The sequence below is a fragment of the Mirounga angustirostris genome, unplaced genomic scaffold, assembly GCF_029215605.1.
Source record: "Mirounga angustirostris isolate CCGP_5_RB_7025 unplaced genomic scaffold, mMirAng1.0.hap1 SCAF_13, whole genome shotgun sequence".
Classification (NCBI taxonomy): Eukaryota; Metazoa; Chordata; class Mammalia; order Carnivora; family Phocidae; genus Mirounga; species Mirounga angustirostris.
The window spans coordinates 99,955,631-99,972,744 of record NW_026991721.1 but is presented as its reverse complement, the minus strand read 5'-3'; the positions used below and the strand labels follow the sequence as shown (position 1 = coordinate 99,972,744).

The window sequence follows — 17,114 nt, the reverse complement described above, 5'->3', positions numbered from 1 at the left end:
CCTTAGTGCACATGGGCAGCAGTGAAGACAAGGCCCCTGGGCATGGCTGCAAGTGTTCTCACTGCTGCTTAGCACCGTGTCCAGAGGTAGCCCCCCAATCCGTGCCCCTTCTCTGTGTTCTTTGGCCCGTTTTTCACTGAAATCGACAGTCTGGAGTGTGTCTGGTTCTGCTCAGCCTTTATGGGATGTGTAGGAGGTGGGGGAGGGACAGGCTTGAGTCACCCCTTCCCAGCGCGAGAGAGTTCCGACAGCACCTGTTGCCTGGCCTAAGCAACGTAGGCAGGTTGCTTGGACACGCTGCAGTCACCTGCCGAGTGCTGCCCCCAGCATCAGCCGGTGGGGTTGGAGCAGTTGGGGACCCTGTGAGTCAGATCTAGAAATAGGAGACCTTGTGCCCCAGGGTCCTGCCCGGCAGAGATGTCAGAGTCCTTCTCATTAAGCCCGCAGGTGCCCAGGGAAGCCGGAGAGGGTTGGAGGGACGGCTCACCTCACCCACAAGGGCTCGGTGGCTCTACCACATGCATTTCAGGAGGAGGTGGCTCTGAGCTTGGTTGGACTCTCCTGGCCATGGTGTTGGGACCTGTGTACAAAACCTGCGAATTTCAGGATGTGCGTTCATGGTGGGATTCTGTGGTCAGCAGGGTGGCAGGAGGTGAGGGGCGCAGACTGGTTTGTCTTGAACAGCGTGGGGGCGCGGATTGTGGCGCCCGAGGAGGAGGAGTCCGACCTATCACTGAGATGCTCATGGTGCATCTCACCCGCTCCGCGTAGAAAGCTCTGGAGGCTAGGGGGCTGTGGATAGGCTCGTTGACTGTTCCTAAGAGGCCGGACCTTAGTCAAAGGTCACACTCTCCTGGTCACACTCTTGTACTTGACTGCAGAGGCTCTGTTCTCCCCCTTGAACTTCATTCGCTCGCTGGCCCCTAACCCCCGAGTTCACCCCGCTGTTGTGCTGCTTCTGCCCTTGCTGAGCTTCGGGACTGGCCTTACGGGGAGAAGACCGTACTGAACTCTTCTCTGACCCTGTCGGTTTAACTTACTAAGTTGAATTAACCTTTGGTTCTTGCGTTCTCTATATTTGACCTAATTTTTTTCTTTTTATCTATTTTTTTTTCTCTGTTTCTGTCTCTTCCTTCTCTTTCCTTCTCCCCCCCCTCCTGTGTCTGTCGTCACACATCTCACCCTGGACGTCCGTCACTGGGACATCCCCACTGCCACATTTGGTTTTAAACAACCACACTCCCTCTGGGCGCCCATTGCTTGGACCTGCAGCGACCCTGGGAGGCTGCTCTGCGTCCTACACCTTTGTCTCATTGCTTCTCTCTGCAGTGACTCTGCTTTTGCTCTGTTAGGATCTCGAACACACACACACACACACACACACACACACAATTAAGTTTGCTTAATGCCCAGTTCCTCTGAGAGTGATCAGTGCCCCCTCTGGAAGAACCTGTCAGGACCGCCACGGCCACGCCGCCAAGCACTCTGTGTGGAAGAGGAAGGTTTGGTGACTGGAAAAAGCGGGACCTCCAGACATTTTATTTACCATTCACAGGTCCGCTTGTGCGGGTTCACGAGGATGTTTGCCCCTTTCTAATGGCAGAATGAAAATATTTGGGAGCACTTTTCTTTAAACACTGTTTTTTTAAAAAGCATTATGCTAGGTTTACAGAGAAGTTTCTGCGCATCTGCTACCTGTTGCATTTTGTTGTTGTTCTTCCCTGAAAATGATGTAGCAGAGGAAAATGTCTAAGTACCTCCCGAAGCTTGCATCAGATTGTTCGAATCACCACGTGCTCCCCACCCCGTTCTAACCCCATGCTCCTCCTCTGCCCTTCAAAAAGTAGTCGGCTTCGCTTGCATTGACATGCCCATGGTAAGAGAGCCAGACCACTGGGATGCACCCGAGCATTTTGCTAACACGATGGGCAGAGTCAGTCACCCCGTTACCCATACAGTGGAAGAAATTGGACTTGTTAGGCATTATCTGGGGCTGCTCAGATGTTCTGGGAGGCACTTTGGTCCTGGTATTACAACGAGCAGCCCCAACAGAGCCAGCCTGTGATGCACCCAGTACCCGTCAGCTTTATGAGATGGGTGTCCCCCCAGTCAGAGTGATTCGGGCTGCCCAGCAGCGAGCCGCAGATCAGCACAGAGGCTCGTGTCTTGGGGGTTGTGGTCTGACAGTCTCGCATACACGTCAGTCCCCAAGTTGGAGGTATCCACCTCGAGCCAGGCACGGGTCACGCACTCCCCACCCCCCCCGCCACACACACACTCTCACCAGAGCAGAAGGATGGGGACAGGTCACTCCTGGACTGCCCAGGGCGTCCACATACAGCAATTCCGTCAGCCTGTCCTACTTCCCAAATGCCCCAACCCCCCATAGTGGTCGGTGGCTTTAGTGACATTTAAAAAATTCTGGTGACCACCAGCTAGTCCTCTCTGCTGTTGGGGGGCACACCCCTCCGCGTGCCCAGGAGAGAGGCTCGCTAAAGTCTCGCACGGAGGCTCGGCTGGATCCTGCTCAGTACCATCTGTGCGCACTTGGGGATGGACCTTCTACTGAATAAAACCTCCCTCCCTCCATTGTGGTCACATCATTCTACATATCTCATCTCTAAACATCCCACAGAAGTTTGATTTGTTCTTTTTGTTTATTTTTTAGTTCTGTTTGTTCTTGGTTGGTTTTTTTTTTTTTTTAATTAATGTTTGAAGACTAGTCTTTCCCTTTGGGAATCCCAGTGATCCCGTCTGCGGGGCAGAGCTGCCCATGTCGGTGGGCCCGTGTCCCCCAGCGCTCACCATTTAGAGGCTCATGCGCAGACACTGGAGGCCGCACTTTGCCCAGCAGCTCAGGCAGGTAGCGCCTCTCACCCCAGCCCTGTCTGCTCCCCAGCCCCACCTCAGACCTCTTCCCCTGGGGTCCCTACTCTGCCTTCACACCAGCGTAAGACAAGCAGGCGTGGTTCTTAGGCACAAGGCGGAGCATCGAGGAGAGACACGCGGTGCCTCCAGGCCTGGCATAAGAATCCCAGGTCAGTTAGCAAGAGCTCTGGGGAGGGTGAGGGAAGGAGGGATCTGTCCTCAAGCGAGTGACCCGTCACTGTCCTCCCGGCTCCTGGCGTGCTCTTGATAGCATCTTGGGCAGAAGTCCTGTGTTCACCCAAAAGGGCCCATCGCGGAGGTCTGCCCCAGCCTGGTCCCATTCCCACCCACAGGGGAGGGCCAGTGTCAGTGTTTCCGAAGGGACTCTGGAGATCTAGCCCAAAGTGTAGGGAGGCCTGACACGACCCGTCTCCCCACCCCCAGCACACCCCAGGCGAGGCAGGGCCTCAGCCAAAGCTACTTTGGGGTCAATGCCGGCAGGCCCTGGTTTTAACAGGATGCCTTTCGAGAGACAGTGTTAGGGCACACTCACTCCCCCCCCGGACACCGTTCTCAGTGACGGCTGTGGCCCCCGGCCCCACCAGCGGTCCCCAAGGTAGCAGCCCTTCGAGACCCCCGCGGGAGGAAGCACTTGCCCCCTCGCTCAGCTGCCCGCGCCGCCGCGCCCCGTCCAGCGCTGCCACGCTCCACATGCCGCGGGGTTCCTCTGCTCACTTCCGAAATATTGATACGGCAGGTTTGGATCACGTTTGTTACTAATAAGAATGCTAACACTGTTGTGTAGATAATCAGCGAGGCCTTGATGAAGTTTACACCTTTGCGTTATTAAAGGAAATAACAGTCCACGTGAACTCACCAGCGTGTTTTGATTTTATTGAATAGTGTGTCCTACAAAATGTCAAAAGCCCTTTCCTTCCACCTCACGTGTACCTGAACAACTCTGATTACTCCAAATTGCACCCCAAACTTGTAGCCTGCTGCTTGGAGTTCTAGCAAAGGAAATGCTTTCCTTTCCTGATGAGGAGCTATGCGCTTTGCTTAGCTGCCCTGAGAACTCTTGTGGGTCATTGCCTCCTTGGACGCTTCTGGTCCCCAGCAGGCAGGGGGAGGGGACAGTCCCTTTGCAGACCCAGGAGGTGGTCACTTTGGGGTCAGAGGCGCACTGTGGGCCACCAGACGTACAACGCTGTAGCTAGGGCTCCTGATTTCCCTGCTCCCATTAGAACCCCGTAACAGAGGCTTCGCAGAGTGGCCTTGTGATGGAATGTGAGAGAAGGCTCTTGTTGGCAAATCCTATTCTGTTTATAATCACACTTAGTAGGACACTTCCTGGAAGCCCTTGAGACCAGCTGTCTGTTTAACAGCGGCTTCTGGGAAGGAGCGAGCAGACAGGTATGGGGTTATGAGTGAACCAGAGCCCCAGCTTGGTGGAAGGGGTCGCTCTGCTGCACAAAGAGCTGGTGACACAGTGACTCAGGCCCGTCTAGTGTCTGTAAAATGTGAAACCCAGATTCTCATTTTGAGGCATTTAAGAAAGGTGTATGTAGGTCTCCATCTTGGGGCAGCCGGGTCCCTGTTCAGGGTCAACCCTTCCCATGCCGGGAACCACAGAAGATGGACAGCCCCGCGTTCGCAGCATCACCGTTGGGACCGCTCTGACCCTGGAGGTTATGGAGGCGCTCGCTGCTCCCAAGAAACTCTTTGCGTGTGGGTCTGTGGCTGGGACTGGGACCAGGCCAGTGGCAAGGTCAGGCAAAGATAGACCCCTGGAAGGTTATGTTTCCCTTTTATAAACTGTTACCTGAGGTACGGGGGACACCCTTTGTCCTTCTGGCTTTCCTGGGCTACAGCCCTGTATCATCCGCGAGGGCTAGTGGGTTTTGGCTTGACTTCAATATACTTTCCTCCATTTCCTGGTGTTTCCCTTATTTTCAGTTTTTTTGTTTAGGTTTGGTTTTTGGGTTTTTTTTTTTTTTTGTAGAAGCTATGCACACTCTAGCTTGAGGAGCGCCTTACTCCCTCTGGAAGTCAAGACTCTTAGTGGTGAACTGGGTGGCCCTTTCTCCTTCAGGGGCAGTCTGTACTCTCTCCATCCGCTCGGTATGCTAGGTCAAGGCCACGCGGTGAGACCGCACACCCCCTCCTCGGGCGGCGAGTCATAGAGCAGCTGTTACTCGTTGTAGGGCAGGCTCGACGGGACCTGAAAACGGCACTCCCCCAACTCCGCTGTGTATGAGGATCACCCGGGCTGTTCCTCCAAATCCTGATCCCTGAGCCTCACCCCCAGAGATTCTGATTCCGTAGAATTGCGGAGCCCCAGAGTCTAAATTTACAGCACCCCAGGAATTGTGCTGCAGGTGGACAGACATTATGCTAAAAGGTGTTTATTTTCCACATAAAAAAAAAAAAATCACAAGAATCAGTGAATAAAAACAGGGCCTACTGAGTGTTGTAGGCTTCCAAGAAAAAGTACCTTGCACGGGGTGCTGCTGGACGGTGACGTGGGACGGTGGGCTCTTGTGGTTGAGGGGGGTGTGGAGATGCCGTCAACCCAGGCCCTGCCCCGCACGGGGACCTCTTCCAGAGCATTACGGAACCACTGCCAAGGGGTCGTCCGGCCTCTGCTCGACTCCCTCCAGCCACAGGGGGCTTGCCTGCCAAAGCAGCTCACCCTCTGTTAGTTCTTTCTCGAGGGGAGCGGAAATCTACCCCGGATCCTATAGTTTCTATCCAGTTTCCATCCAGCAGTGATACTGAACAAGACTACTTCTTCCATTTCACAGTCCACCTGTAAATCTCTGGAGATGGCCTTCTCATCTCCAGACTCAACACCCACTCATTTTTTTTTTTGACAAATACTCTTTGAACATTTCCTATCAGTCAGGTTGTCCTAGATGCTGGGGAGACATAAGACAGAGTACCTGGTAGAACCTTCCAGAAGGGACAGCCAAATAAAAAGCAGGTAAATGAAGAGAAAATGTCAGCTAGAGGTAAAAAGAGAAGAAAGCAGGTAATGTGGTAGATAGTGGGCAGAGGTGCCTCACTAGATAAGAGATCGGGGGATGGAGGGAGAGGGCTCTATGACAAAGTGACCTTTGAGCCGAGGCCTGTGGGATGGCAAAGAGCCACCCAGGAAGTTATGGGGCTGGAGTGTTGAAGGCAAGGGGTCAGCAAGGGCCTGAGGCAGGAATGGGCTGGGTGTGCTCAGCAGGTGGTGTGAAGGCTCTGGCCTGAGCACGAGGATGGGAGGGTGGAGGGCCAGTGCCATGAGTCACAACAATCAGAAGAGTGGGACTGTCTATAGCCCGTGTAGGGCCTTCGGGCCAAGAGGAAGAGTCTGAATTTTATCTCTGCTAGAAGGGAAGACCACTTCCCTTTCTGTCTCACGTCACAGGGGTCTTTGTACCCTTCTGGCCTTTCCCCAGTGCGTGCGCGTGGTGCTGGCCTTCAGACCAAGGCAGCCCTCTGGCTGGGGCTGATGAGCCCAGAGCATAAGCTGGACAACTGCCGCCTCACACACGCGGAGCCACTTGGCGGTGGTTTGTCATCCTCTTTAGAGAGCATTTGTCCCCTAAAACCGTATTTATGTGTATACTCAGAAGGTACAGTTTGTACCACTGAGCCCGAAAACACAAACACTGTCCCCTCACGCAAATACTTCTGGCTCCTTCTTGGGGAAGCAGGCACTCAGCACCTGCGGAGCACTGACGTCAGCAGCGGCTTCCGGCCCAGTGTCTCGGGCTCGAGAGAAAGCCCAAGGCTGCTATCCCCTCCCTGCTCGGGGAAGCAGCTCTGGGACTCTGAAGATCAGGAAGGCTTGCATGCCTCTGTGCTTATTGGGGTGGAATGTGTAAGGACCTGCGAGAGAAGAATGGTTGCTTTATTCTGCTTCCGTGAGCTGCTAGGGAAAAGACCCCCCTCTAGCGGACCTCGGGGGCCGGCCGGCCGTTTCCTGCCGCCGAAGTCCGGAGATGGCGTGGCCAGAGCTGGGTCCTCTGGGTTCAGAGCCCTTGGTCCATCTTGATGCCTTCCTGGGCATAGCCTAGGGTTTTCAGTGTGGGTTGGATGGGACCAGCCAGCGAGCCTAAGGAGAAAAGGCTGGGAAGCAAGACCAAGGTCCCAAAGAAGCCACAAATATTCGAGAATTTGAGAATCTTCTCCAACTAAGGCCCATCTGTGCCACGGGTACTGCGAATTAAGCTGTGAGCAAGCAGTCGTCTCTGGCGTGCTGGGCTGGTGGTTCGTACCCTGAATTAAACTTTGAAACAAAGACCAGTGGGGTAGGATCACTGCTGAAGAAGCCCCATGGAGCCTGAGCAGGAACCCCTGGGCAGACAGACGAGTGCCCCCAGGAACACAGACTGCGTGTAAAAGAAGAACGTGGCCCGTCTGTAGCACCTGTCACCTTGGACTACACGTTCCTCTGTTACGTGGTGTGATACATGGCTGGCAGCCCAGCGGGCCTGGCCTGGTGCACAGCAAAGGCCCAGTGAGACCACATAGTGTTGGCCACAGTGACTGCCTCTAGTGGGCAGACCGGGGTGATCCCAGCGGGTCCCGCCAGCACAGGAAGCCTCAGACAAGGTCCAGGGGTGGGGTGGGGCTGCCAGTCTGGTACTCCACCCTTCCAGAAGAAAAATGAAGCAGACGTGCTCATGTTTCAGTCTGAGGTCATGGTCTCCATGCTGACTTGTGGGCAGAGCCCTGCTGGCTCCTGGCTTCCCAGAGCATAACCACGTGTCTCCCAGACACTGGAGGGACTCACCAGTCAGGGGGCCACCTCAGCCAAATCACAGCTATCACAAGGGGGCCTAGGGAGCTGAGCCTGGGCCCTTCTGTGAGACCATCAATCCCCCGGGGCCCAGGGGCTCTGTAGATGGACAACAGGGGAGAAGGACACAGAGGCCGAGTCATTCAGAGTGAGCCCAGCCAGAACGGGAGTGCTGGGTACTGCTCGGATGTGAGAATGTGGGTCTGTCTGTCGTGGGCACGGAGGGTATTTGCCCTGAGTGTGAGTGTGCCTGTCCGTGTGGACCTGCATCTCTGGGTGAGTCTCCTGGGTTTCCTGAAGTCTGGTCCAAGTGTGCCTGAGCTCCCAGATGGTGAGTATACCCAAATTTTTCACCTTGCGTACCGGGGCTGGGCAGACCTCCATGTCTCCAGAGTAAATGGGCTTCATTCAGCTCCCTGGGTGCAATGATGGATAAACCATGTCCATCGTCCAGTGTTGGGATCCTCTGGAGCTGGTCCTAAAGAGGAGAGGAAGTGGGGTAGCATTCTGGGCATACCATTGTGCCTGATGTCAGCACAAGCCCACAGGAAGCCCTGGGAACCCCCTGCTGCCCAGTTGGGACCCTGCCCCTGACCACTCCCAGGAGCCACAGTCCAGCCCGAAACCAGTGACCATCTCCTGCCTGCCTGCTGCCGGGCTCACGGGGAGATCAGCTAAGGATGGGTCGGGGGGAGGCTCAGAGACTGAGCACCAGGATGGAGACACAGCTCCCAGTCCCCACCTGCATCCTGACTTGTGGGTGCCTCATGCCCTTGTCCGCTGGTCTGTGAGATACGGCTGCCGTCCGCCCCTCAAAGATACAAAGAGACTCTGCCGTCTCAACACCAGGGTATAGAGAGGCCCCACGGAAGGTGACCCTCTCGACACAAATGCCATGACTGTGTCCTGTAGGCTCTCCCCCGCCCCAGGGGCTGTCACTCTGCACAGGGCGCAGGAGTCTGCAAGGCAGTGTAGTAACTGCCGGCCATCTCTCTCCCTCCTTCCCACTCAAGCCAACGGCAGCCCTACATCAGGCTTGAGCACCGGGGCCATCGTGGGCATCCTCATAGTCATCTTCGTCCTGCTCCTGGTGGTGGTGGACATCACCTGCTACTTCCTGAACAAATGTGGCCTGCTCATGTGCATCGCCGTCAACCTGTGTGGGAAGGCCGGGCCCGGAGCCAAGGGCAAGGACATGGAGGAGGGCAAAGCCGCCTTCTCGTGAGTACAGACCCACTTGCCACTGCTGGGGTCTGGGCTCTGCCCCGGGCTGGGGGGGGCGGGGGGCCAGCAACGGAGCCATCTCATTGGAGAAATGTTTCTCAGAGCACAGCCTTTGGGGGTACGTGTTTGCAAAGCCAACGCTTGGGCCCAACCTCACATCTAGCATATTAGAATTTCAGAGAAGTTTGAAAATCCCTGCATAAATGAAAATGAGGGGAATTTTCAGAGCTGAACCGGAGGGAACCTGCCATAGCATTTGAGAGACCTACTTGCCTTGCTGTCATTCATTCATGTATTCATTCACTCATTCATTCATTCACTCATACATCTCCCAGGAAATATTTATTGAGCAGCTACTATGGAGCAAAGCACTACTCCCGGCCCGACGTTACACCCATGCACAGAACAGGTAAAACTCCCTGTCCTTTCGGAGCTGAAGCTCCAGATGCTGTCCCCTCCAGCATCTCTGGAGAAACAGATCCTGAGCCAGTTAGCAGGAGCCTTCACAGACTCAAGGCAGGAAGGGACAGAGCGAGGGGTGAGCTGTTAGCCCCACCATGTGTCGGGCTCTGGACAGAAATACGGATTACCTGAGCACTTGTCTGTGCCAGGCACTGTGCTGAGCACGTACACTCATTATCTCAGGTAACGTGAAACAGCTCAGCAAGGCAGAGACTTATTTACCCCATTTTACAGATGAGGAGATGGAAGCAAGGGTGAGCAAGTCAGGTGCTCAGGGTCACATAGCACGAGTGGGAACCGAGGCTCAGGCGCTTGGGCCTGGCTTGAGCTGCACCCCCCCACACCCCTGCCAACTTTGGGCCGGGCCCAGGTGCCGCGAGCTGTAGCTGGCTTCTCCAGGAGCCCCCTCTCCGCCCCAGCAGCCCGGGATTGAACCAGCCGCTCTCTCCACAGGAAAGATGAGTCCAAGGAGCCCATCGTGGAGGTGCGGACTGAGGAGGAGCGGACCCCAAACCACGATGGAGGGAAACACACGGAGCCCAATGAGACCACACCGCTGACAGAGCCCGAGTACGTGGGCGGGGAGGGGCCGTACCTCGTCAGCAGAGCCCCACACCCACCTCGTCACCCTACCCACACCTCCCATGCCTCCCACCCACCACTCCCAGCCAAACAAGCAGGCTAGATTGTGGAGCCCTTGGCCAGAAATGCCTGACCCCCCCTCTCTCCCTAGAGAGAAGGCATTCTGGGTTCTGTTAAGGGCCTGTAGGTGCTCGGAAAGGGCTCCTGGGATGAGTGGGACCTCTAGACCCCATTCCCGAGTCACACACACATCCTGGAAACAGCCGAAGGGGGCAAAACTTCATTGAGAGAGGCTGAGCTTTGAGAGGCTCCGCGGGTTCTGCTCAGGACTTTGAAGAACTCTAGGGCTTTCTGCGTTCTTCCCAGAAGGGTGAGAGAAGGTGAGGGGCTGTGAAGCTCCCCCACCCTCCTGTTCTCAAAGGCCTGGGGGACCCTCTGTCAGGAACCAGGCCCAGCTGAGCCTGTGACGACTGCTGGCTGTCCTGAGTGCTGTGGGTTTGAAGGGAGTGGAGTTGAATGGCAGCACAAAATCTCGGGCTGGAGAGCCCACGTGGCTCCTCGGGGCCGTTGGGAGCACTCATTGCCTTCCTCCTGACTTTCCCCATCACTGCCTGTGGAGTCTGTTCCTCGGGGGGCCTAGGACACCGGCAAGCAGCGGATGCCGGACTGAAGCCTGCCCCTCCTGAGTTGGGGTGCAGGCGGGGCTCGGGAAGGCCCCGACAGGGCTGTAGGGAAAGGCAGCCTAGTGCAGAGAGCTGGAGGGGCATCGGCGGGGAGGAAGGGCCCACAGGTCCCTTTAGACTGCCGCCTGCTCTGTGTCTCCTGTCTCCTCTTCTGCCCGCCTGGGCCTGTGCTTCCTCCCGCCGTCCTCGTCTCTCTGTGGGCCTCTGTCTGTGCCTCTGCGTCCCTGCCCGCCCTGCCTGCGCCCCCCTCCTCCGCTGCAGCCCTTCCCCTGCTTCTCCGTCTCGTCTGAGCTTCACTGTCTGTTCTCTTCTACTTCCTGTCCTCCCCGCAGGCTGCCTGCCGACACCACAGCCACTGTCGAGGACATGCTGCCTTCTGTCACCACCGTCACCGCTAACTCTGACACTGTCACCGAAACCTTTGCCACTGCTCAGAACAGCCCCACCAGTGAGACCACCACCCTGACCTCCAGTATTGCCCCCCCGGCCACGGCCACACCCGACTCAAACTCTGTGCCCGCCGGCCAGGCCACCCCTTCCAAGGGGCCCGGCGTCGCCACCTCCTCCCCACCCCCCGCTTCAGCCCCCAAGGTCGCCCCTCTCGTTGACCTGAGTGACACCCCGAGCTCAGCCCCTGCTGCCAGCAATCTGTCTTCTAGTGTCCTGGCTAACCAGGGGGCTGTGCTCAGCCCGAGCGCCCCCGCCAGCATGGGGGAGGCCTCCAAGGCCCCTCCGGCCAGCAAGCCGGCCCCCGCGCCAGGCCCCGCCACGGCAGCAGCGGCCGCCCCTGCCTCAGAAGCCCCCCAGGCCAAGCAGGAGGCTCCCAGCACCAAAGGCCCGGACCCCGAGCCCACCCAGCCCGGCGCCGCGAAGAGCCCGACCGAGGCAGCCACGGGCCTCACTAGCCCGAAGAGCGAGGCTGCCTCCGTCAGCACCACAAACCCTGCCCAGGGCGAGGACTTTAAAATGGACGAAGGGAACTTCAAGACCCCAGATATTGACCTTGCAAAGGATGTTTTTGCAGCCCTGGGCTCTCCTGCTCCCGCCGCTGGGGCCAGTGGCCAAGCCCCTGAGCTTGCTCCTTCCACTGCAGACAGCTCTGTTCCGCCTGCACCAGCAAAGACCGAGTACGGCCTCTCTCTGTCTGCTGTGGTCGGGTTGTGTCCCGTGGTGGTGTGTGTCCGTGCTGTGTCCTGTTTGTGAGACGTGTCTTCAGCCTACTCCCGGCTTCTCTGCGGGAACTGTCAAGCGAAGGGCTGGGATGAGGCGGAGAGAGAGGAGGGGGGCAGGCAGGCAGGGCCCAGGCAGCAGCCGCCTGCTCACTAATTAGGCCATGTTAATTATGTCTTATCCTTATCATCCTAGCAGTGGCTTCTCTTTTCCCTGGGGGGAGCGGGGGAGGACTTGCCGTCAGGCCACTGATGAGCATAGCTTGGGAAGCGAGCTAAGGAGACCAAGGTGCCCTTATCGGCCACCCCGGGGCCCACAGACAGAGTGTTAGCCAGGGCCAGGCTGAGTCCACCCCCGAACGGCACTGTTCTGCGGGAAGAAAAGAGGCAGGCCCCAAGGCCCATGTGGGAAGAGGATGTGGTCCAGAAGGCCCTGTCCCACTCCAGCCCGGATGCCCACAAACCCCCCACGACCACCAGCTACTCTTGCTTCTCCTGGGAATGTCTGGGAAGACTCAGAGCTCACGGGCACCGAATGACTGCTGGGTCTCCAACTTCAAGGGAAGGTCCTTAAGCTTAAAGATGTCTTAACCATGATGCCAAAATGCAGCTGGAGCCGGGGTCTGAGGCTACTTGCCCCAGTGTGTCCTTAGACCAGACTTTCACTCCTGGGACTGAATAAGGCAGAGTCAGACCTAGGTTTTTATAGAGGCTCCTGTCCCCCAGATGAGCGGTCGTGCTGCCCTCAGCCGAAAGGGGACCCTCCCCGGGAGCCCTGAATCTGAAGAAGTAGGACTCCGCTAGTCCTGCCCACTCAGCAGCCCCTGACTCCCCCCCCACCCCGTCCCCACCTGTAGCGTGACAGCCCTCTCTAGCCTCTCATGCCGTGGAACACTGCCTCAGTAGCAAAGAGCATTTTCCCACCCTAAACACGGAGCGCAGGGTGTGCTGGGAGTGAGGACAGGCAAGAGCAAGGCAGTTCGCAGACAGACCCCTGGAGTGGGTACTGGGGAACCCAGCACAGCATCATCGTTTATACCAAGCTGAGCGGGTGCTTCTGCAGTGGGTGGGTGGTTGGTCGGGGTGAGGAGAAGGCCGCCTCTGCTGCCCCCTTCCGCTGCCCCAGGGAAGGACTGGACCCCGGGGCCCCCGGCAGTGGGTGAGGGCCGGAACGGGGAAGGTCTCGTTCCTCTGATTCAGCAGCTCTCCTCTTTGGCTCCGTTTTAGAGTCACTCGGGTGCTTTTAAAAGTCATCGTGCCCTGACCAATTAAATCAGGATTCCTGGGGCGCTGGCCCAGGAATCGGTGATTTTTAGAGCCCCCAGGTGATTCCAGCATGCAGCCAAGGGTGGAGACCATTGCTCTGAGCTGGAGCCCCGGTGGAAGGGTGAGTTACTGCGATTGTGGTCTCAGTGCTGTTTTCCCAATTCTCTGCAGGAAGGGCCCAGTAGAAGCAAAGTCGGAGTGCCAGGAGACAGAAACGAAGTCAGCGCCAGCCGAAGTCAAGACGGTCCCCAACGACGCCACACAAACAAAGGAGAACGAGAGCAAAGCATGATGGGTGACAAGAAACGAGCAGATCAAAGTAAAAAGTGATACCACAGCTTCACCAGAGCATTCCCAATATCTCACACATGCACACACACGCACACACACATCTCATTCCTCTAGTGTCTTTTGCCTTTAAAAAAAAAAAACTAAACAGATAAACATGGGATCTCCTTTTTGTAGGTTTATAGAAAGGGTTCCTTCGCTACGCGCACTCACTTGTAAGAAAATGAGACAAAAAGGTTAAACCCACAGCCAAACTAGGACACTCTGTTCCCTGAAACCATTTAAAGAATCAAACAAAAGGACCCCAAATTAAGAATCTAGGAAGCTCAGAAAAAAAAAAAAAAATCTAGGTTCAGGAAGACCGCACTTGGTGTTGCCCAATTGGCACAGACCAGTTTCAGAGAAATACTTCCAGGCACTAAGACTAACGAATGAACAAAGTCCAAGTTTATTTTTATACTTTGAGTCGAGTTTGAACTCTGTAAAGCCCCATAAATAAGTTATAATTTCTGTTCACTTTGTATTTGTTAAGTATGCAAAGTGTGTCCCCCTTGCTAGCTGAATTCAATTCCCACGTAGACTCTTGTTTTGTAGGAAGAATGCCAAATTGCAGCTTCTGGGGGTAGATCTCAGTTTGCAATATTCTGATTTCTTTTTCTCTCCTTTTCTTTCTCATTCTTTTTTTTTTTTTCCTCCTTTCTGCCAACTTTGTTTTCCAATGTTTACAAGTTGACAAATGTTTGACTTTGGTTGTGTTTAAACGTCCATGTAAAATAGCTGCCTTTTTTTTTTTTTTTTTTTTTTTTGGAGTTACAAATACTGCCTAGAGGCGGGTAGGGTCGTCACAGGCTTGCTTTCGCACAGGCCAACTTTACAAAATATGATTGTTTACAGTGGCTCTCCCCACCCCCACCCCACCCTCTTTCTGATTGGAAATTTTTGCCTGTGTGCAACTCAGGTGAAAATCCATCTCGTTCTGGAGTGGTTTTGCTTTTTTGGTTTTTTTTTTGGTTCTCAGTTCTTCTTGTATTTCCTTGGGGGTTAGACCACTTTCTGATTAGCCACCACCTGCCTGTATCTGTGAAAAAGGATCTGCCCCCGCCCCGCAGGCGTCCACAGCCTTCGTTTTGAAGGACTCCTTAGGCTTTGTTGAATGAAGCAGAGAAGATTGTATAGTTGGGGCTGGTCTTGGTGAACACACATTTTTACCCCAAACATCCCCTTTTTGTAGAAAGCCAAATAAAATATATACATACAATTTCTTTTTGAGCCCAGAATCTAGATTTGAGCGGAAGAGCACTTGTGCTTCAGGGAATTAGTGTCTTTTTTTGGAAATCTGTTGAAGTAAAGTAACATCGGCCTTCTGTTCACTTAGGCAGCATTTATAGAAACAAAAGAGAAAAAAAAAACCAACCTGCTGTCTGGAGTCATAAACACAACTTTCCTGGATTGGAAACCAAGTGGGGGGGAAAATACAGAAACTTTAAGGGGGATGGGAGGGGGGAGAAGGGAAAAGCCAGCCCTTTGTATAGAAATTTTGCTTTTTTTTCTCATTCTACTTTAGAAACTGCAAGCTTGTGCACTGTGGATGCGTGAATATTTTAGTGTGAAACGTGTTTTTGTCATAGTATTGAAATAAAACTTCAACATAGTTTGGTTGTGGAAGGTATAGCAGCTAGTTCAGAAAAAAAAATATTCAGGAAACAAACATAACTCTTAAAAGGAATTGAAGCCTTTAAACAAAGAAAGCGAAATAAAAGTGATGATGATGGTGACGACGACGATAAGGCTAAGGAAACAGAAAGTCAGCCCTCCGGCATGCGTTCCTTTCCCAAGGTACAAAACAGCAAGAGGTTAGGGTGGCGAGACTGCCCCCGCGTCCGTTCCGCGGGCCACAGTCCCCCACGTTCTGACGCTTCTGCAGTCTGATCAGTGGCGACACGCTAAGATTATAATTTCAAACTGTGAAAAATAATGGTCTTGTCATTTGCTAAATGTGGGGTCATTTTGCATTTTCTCAGCTCCTGGGGATGGAAATGGAGGATCCAGTGTACCCAGCTCTGACCCCTTTGATTCTGGGGTCTTTGCACAAATGTCTGGTTCAGATTCACAGCCCCTCAGGCACGAGGAACATGCAGACAGTTCTTTGAGCACACAGCAGAATGGGAGCTCCTGGGTGTCTGAGACGGGGGGACCCGGCAGGCCCATCCCACTGCTGGGCTGTTCGTGGAAGCAGTTGCTCATCTTCTGATGTTGATGGCGCTGACTACCTAAGCCAAGCCCATGCTCTCCCTCATCGAGACTGTGCATCTCACGCCCAGTGGTTGTGGCCAGGCACGACAACTTGGGTTCTGATGGTTCGGAAGAGAAAGAGGAATAGCCGACCCTCAAGTAACCTAGCCCGGGGCAGCTAACACCCCCCCACCCACCCAGAACCCTGGCTCCGCCATTAATTGGCACCCAAGACTCTGCCCACCTTTTGGTCTGCCTCTCTCTCATTATACATAGATTTGTCTCTGCACGCATGAGCTTTCCTTTCTTTAAAAAAAAAAAAAAAAAAATTTTTTTAATTAAAAAAAAAAGCAAAAACAAAACAAAATAAAACAAACAAACAAAAACCACCAGAGCAATGCTTTCTCTAAAATCAAAGAGAGAGTCACTTTATTTTCAAGATGTTCTATCTTTTATGTTAAGAGATAAAAGCTTATAGTTTTCCTTTTTTAATTTTTTGAAGGCGGGTTCAACTCTACCAGTTTCCAATGTGTATGTGTCTATATGTGTATGTGCCATACATATGTATTCACATAACTAGCGGCAGGGCCACGTTCTGCGGGAGGGGGCACTCCCGGGGCCGTGCTTGGGGGCTCTGAGTCCTGGGGGGCCGTGGTGTACGTACTGCAGCTTCTGAAGTGGGACTGTCTTCACACTTTTCTATGGAGCCCTTCTGCGTCCCAGGCTGTCACTCGAGGCTGTCTGTCTGGATGGTGGTTTTCAGACCTCCATGAACATCCCTACCCAGCATTCCGTACTTCGGGGGCCTTCTCTCTTGTTATAAACTTTTTACCGAGTGAAACATCGATACCACCTTTGTTTCCATTCTCACTGGTGTAAATACTGAGTACTAACGGAGAATTTTGACTTTGCATTCTGTCAGAATACTTGTGTTCAATAAAAATTGAAAGAAAAAAGAGCCATTATGGTCAAACTGGGATTTATTTCGACTCGGTGCGAGTCTGCCACGTGAATCATATGTGGAAACGCCAATGGTTTTGTTTTGACCTTGTGAACAAGGTCAGTTAAACCCAGTGTCTTGAGTTCACGTTGCCTGAAGGATGGTTTTCCAGTGTTCCCCCCTCAGGTTGATAGAGGAATCCTCATTTTAGAATGGCCAACCATCAAAGCGCTGTGAATTGTGCAAGACTGTTGAATCTCAGATCTGTACCTCTGAAACAAATAATGCAATATATGTTAAGAAAAAAAAAAGAAGAAGAAGAAGGTAGCGGGAGGGGAAGAATGAAGCGGGGGAAATCGGAGGGGTGGACGAACCATGAGAGACGATGGACTCTGGAAAACAAACTGAGGGTTCTAGAGGGGAGGGGGGTGGGAGGATGGGTTAGCCTGGTGGTGGGTATTAAAGAGGGCACGTTCTGCATGGAGCACTGGGTGTTATGCACAAACAATGAATCATGGAACACTTCATCTAGAACTAATGATGTAATGTATGGGGATTAACATAAGAATAAAAAAAATAAAATAAAATAAAAATAGAATGGCCAACCA

At 53.9% G+C, this 17,114-nt stretch overlaps 1 protein-coding gene across 10 annotated transcripts in view; it reads left to right on the top strand.

Moving 5' to 3' along the window:
* The window catches only part of NCAM1 (neural cell adhesion molecule 1), a 300,452-nt gene extending 283,928 nt beyond the window's left edge, over window positions 1-16,524 (top strand). For 3 of the 10 annotated variants that reach the window (XM_045895018.2, XM_045895022.3, XM_045895020.3), the window contains 3 exons: window positions 8,674-8,881; window positions 9,800-9,916; window positions 13,218-15,901. In XM_045895018.2, the coding sequence (XP_045750974.1) occupies window positions 8,674-8,881; window positions 9,800-9,916; window positions 13,218-13,338 (446 nt within the window). In that variant the 3' untranslated portion in view covers window positions 13,339-15,901. Of the gene's footprint in view, window positions 1-1,272; window positions 7,757-8,673; window positions 8,882-9,799; window positions 9,917-10,943; window positions 11,739-13,217 lie in introns of those variants that run through there. The other 7 variants (XM_045895027.3, XM_054512299.2, XM_045895028.3 and 4 more) reach the window with 4 other exon arrangements.
* The last annotated feature ends 590 nt before the right edge of the window (window positions 16,525-17,114 follow it).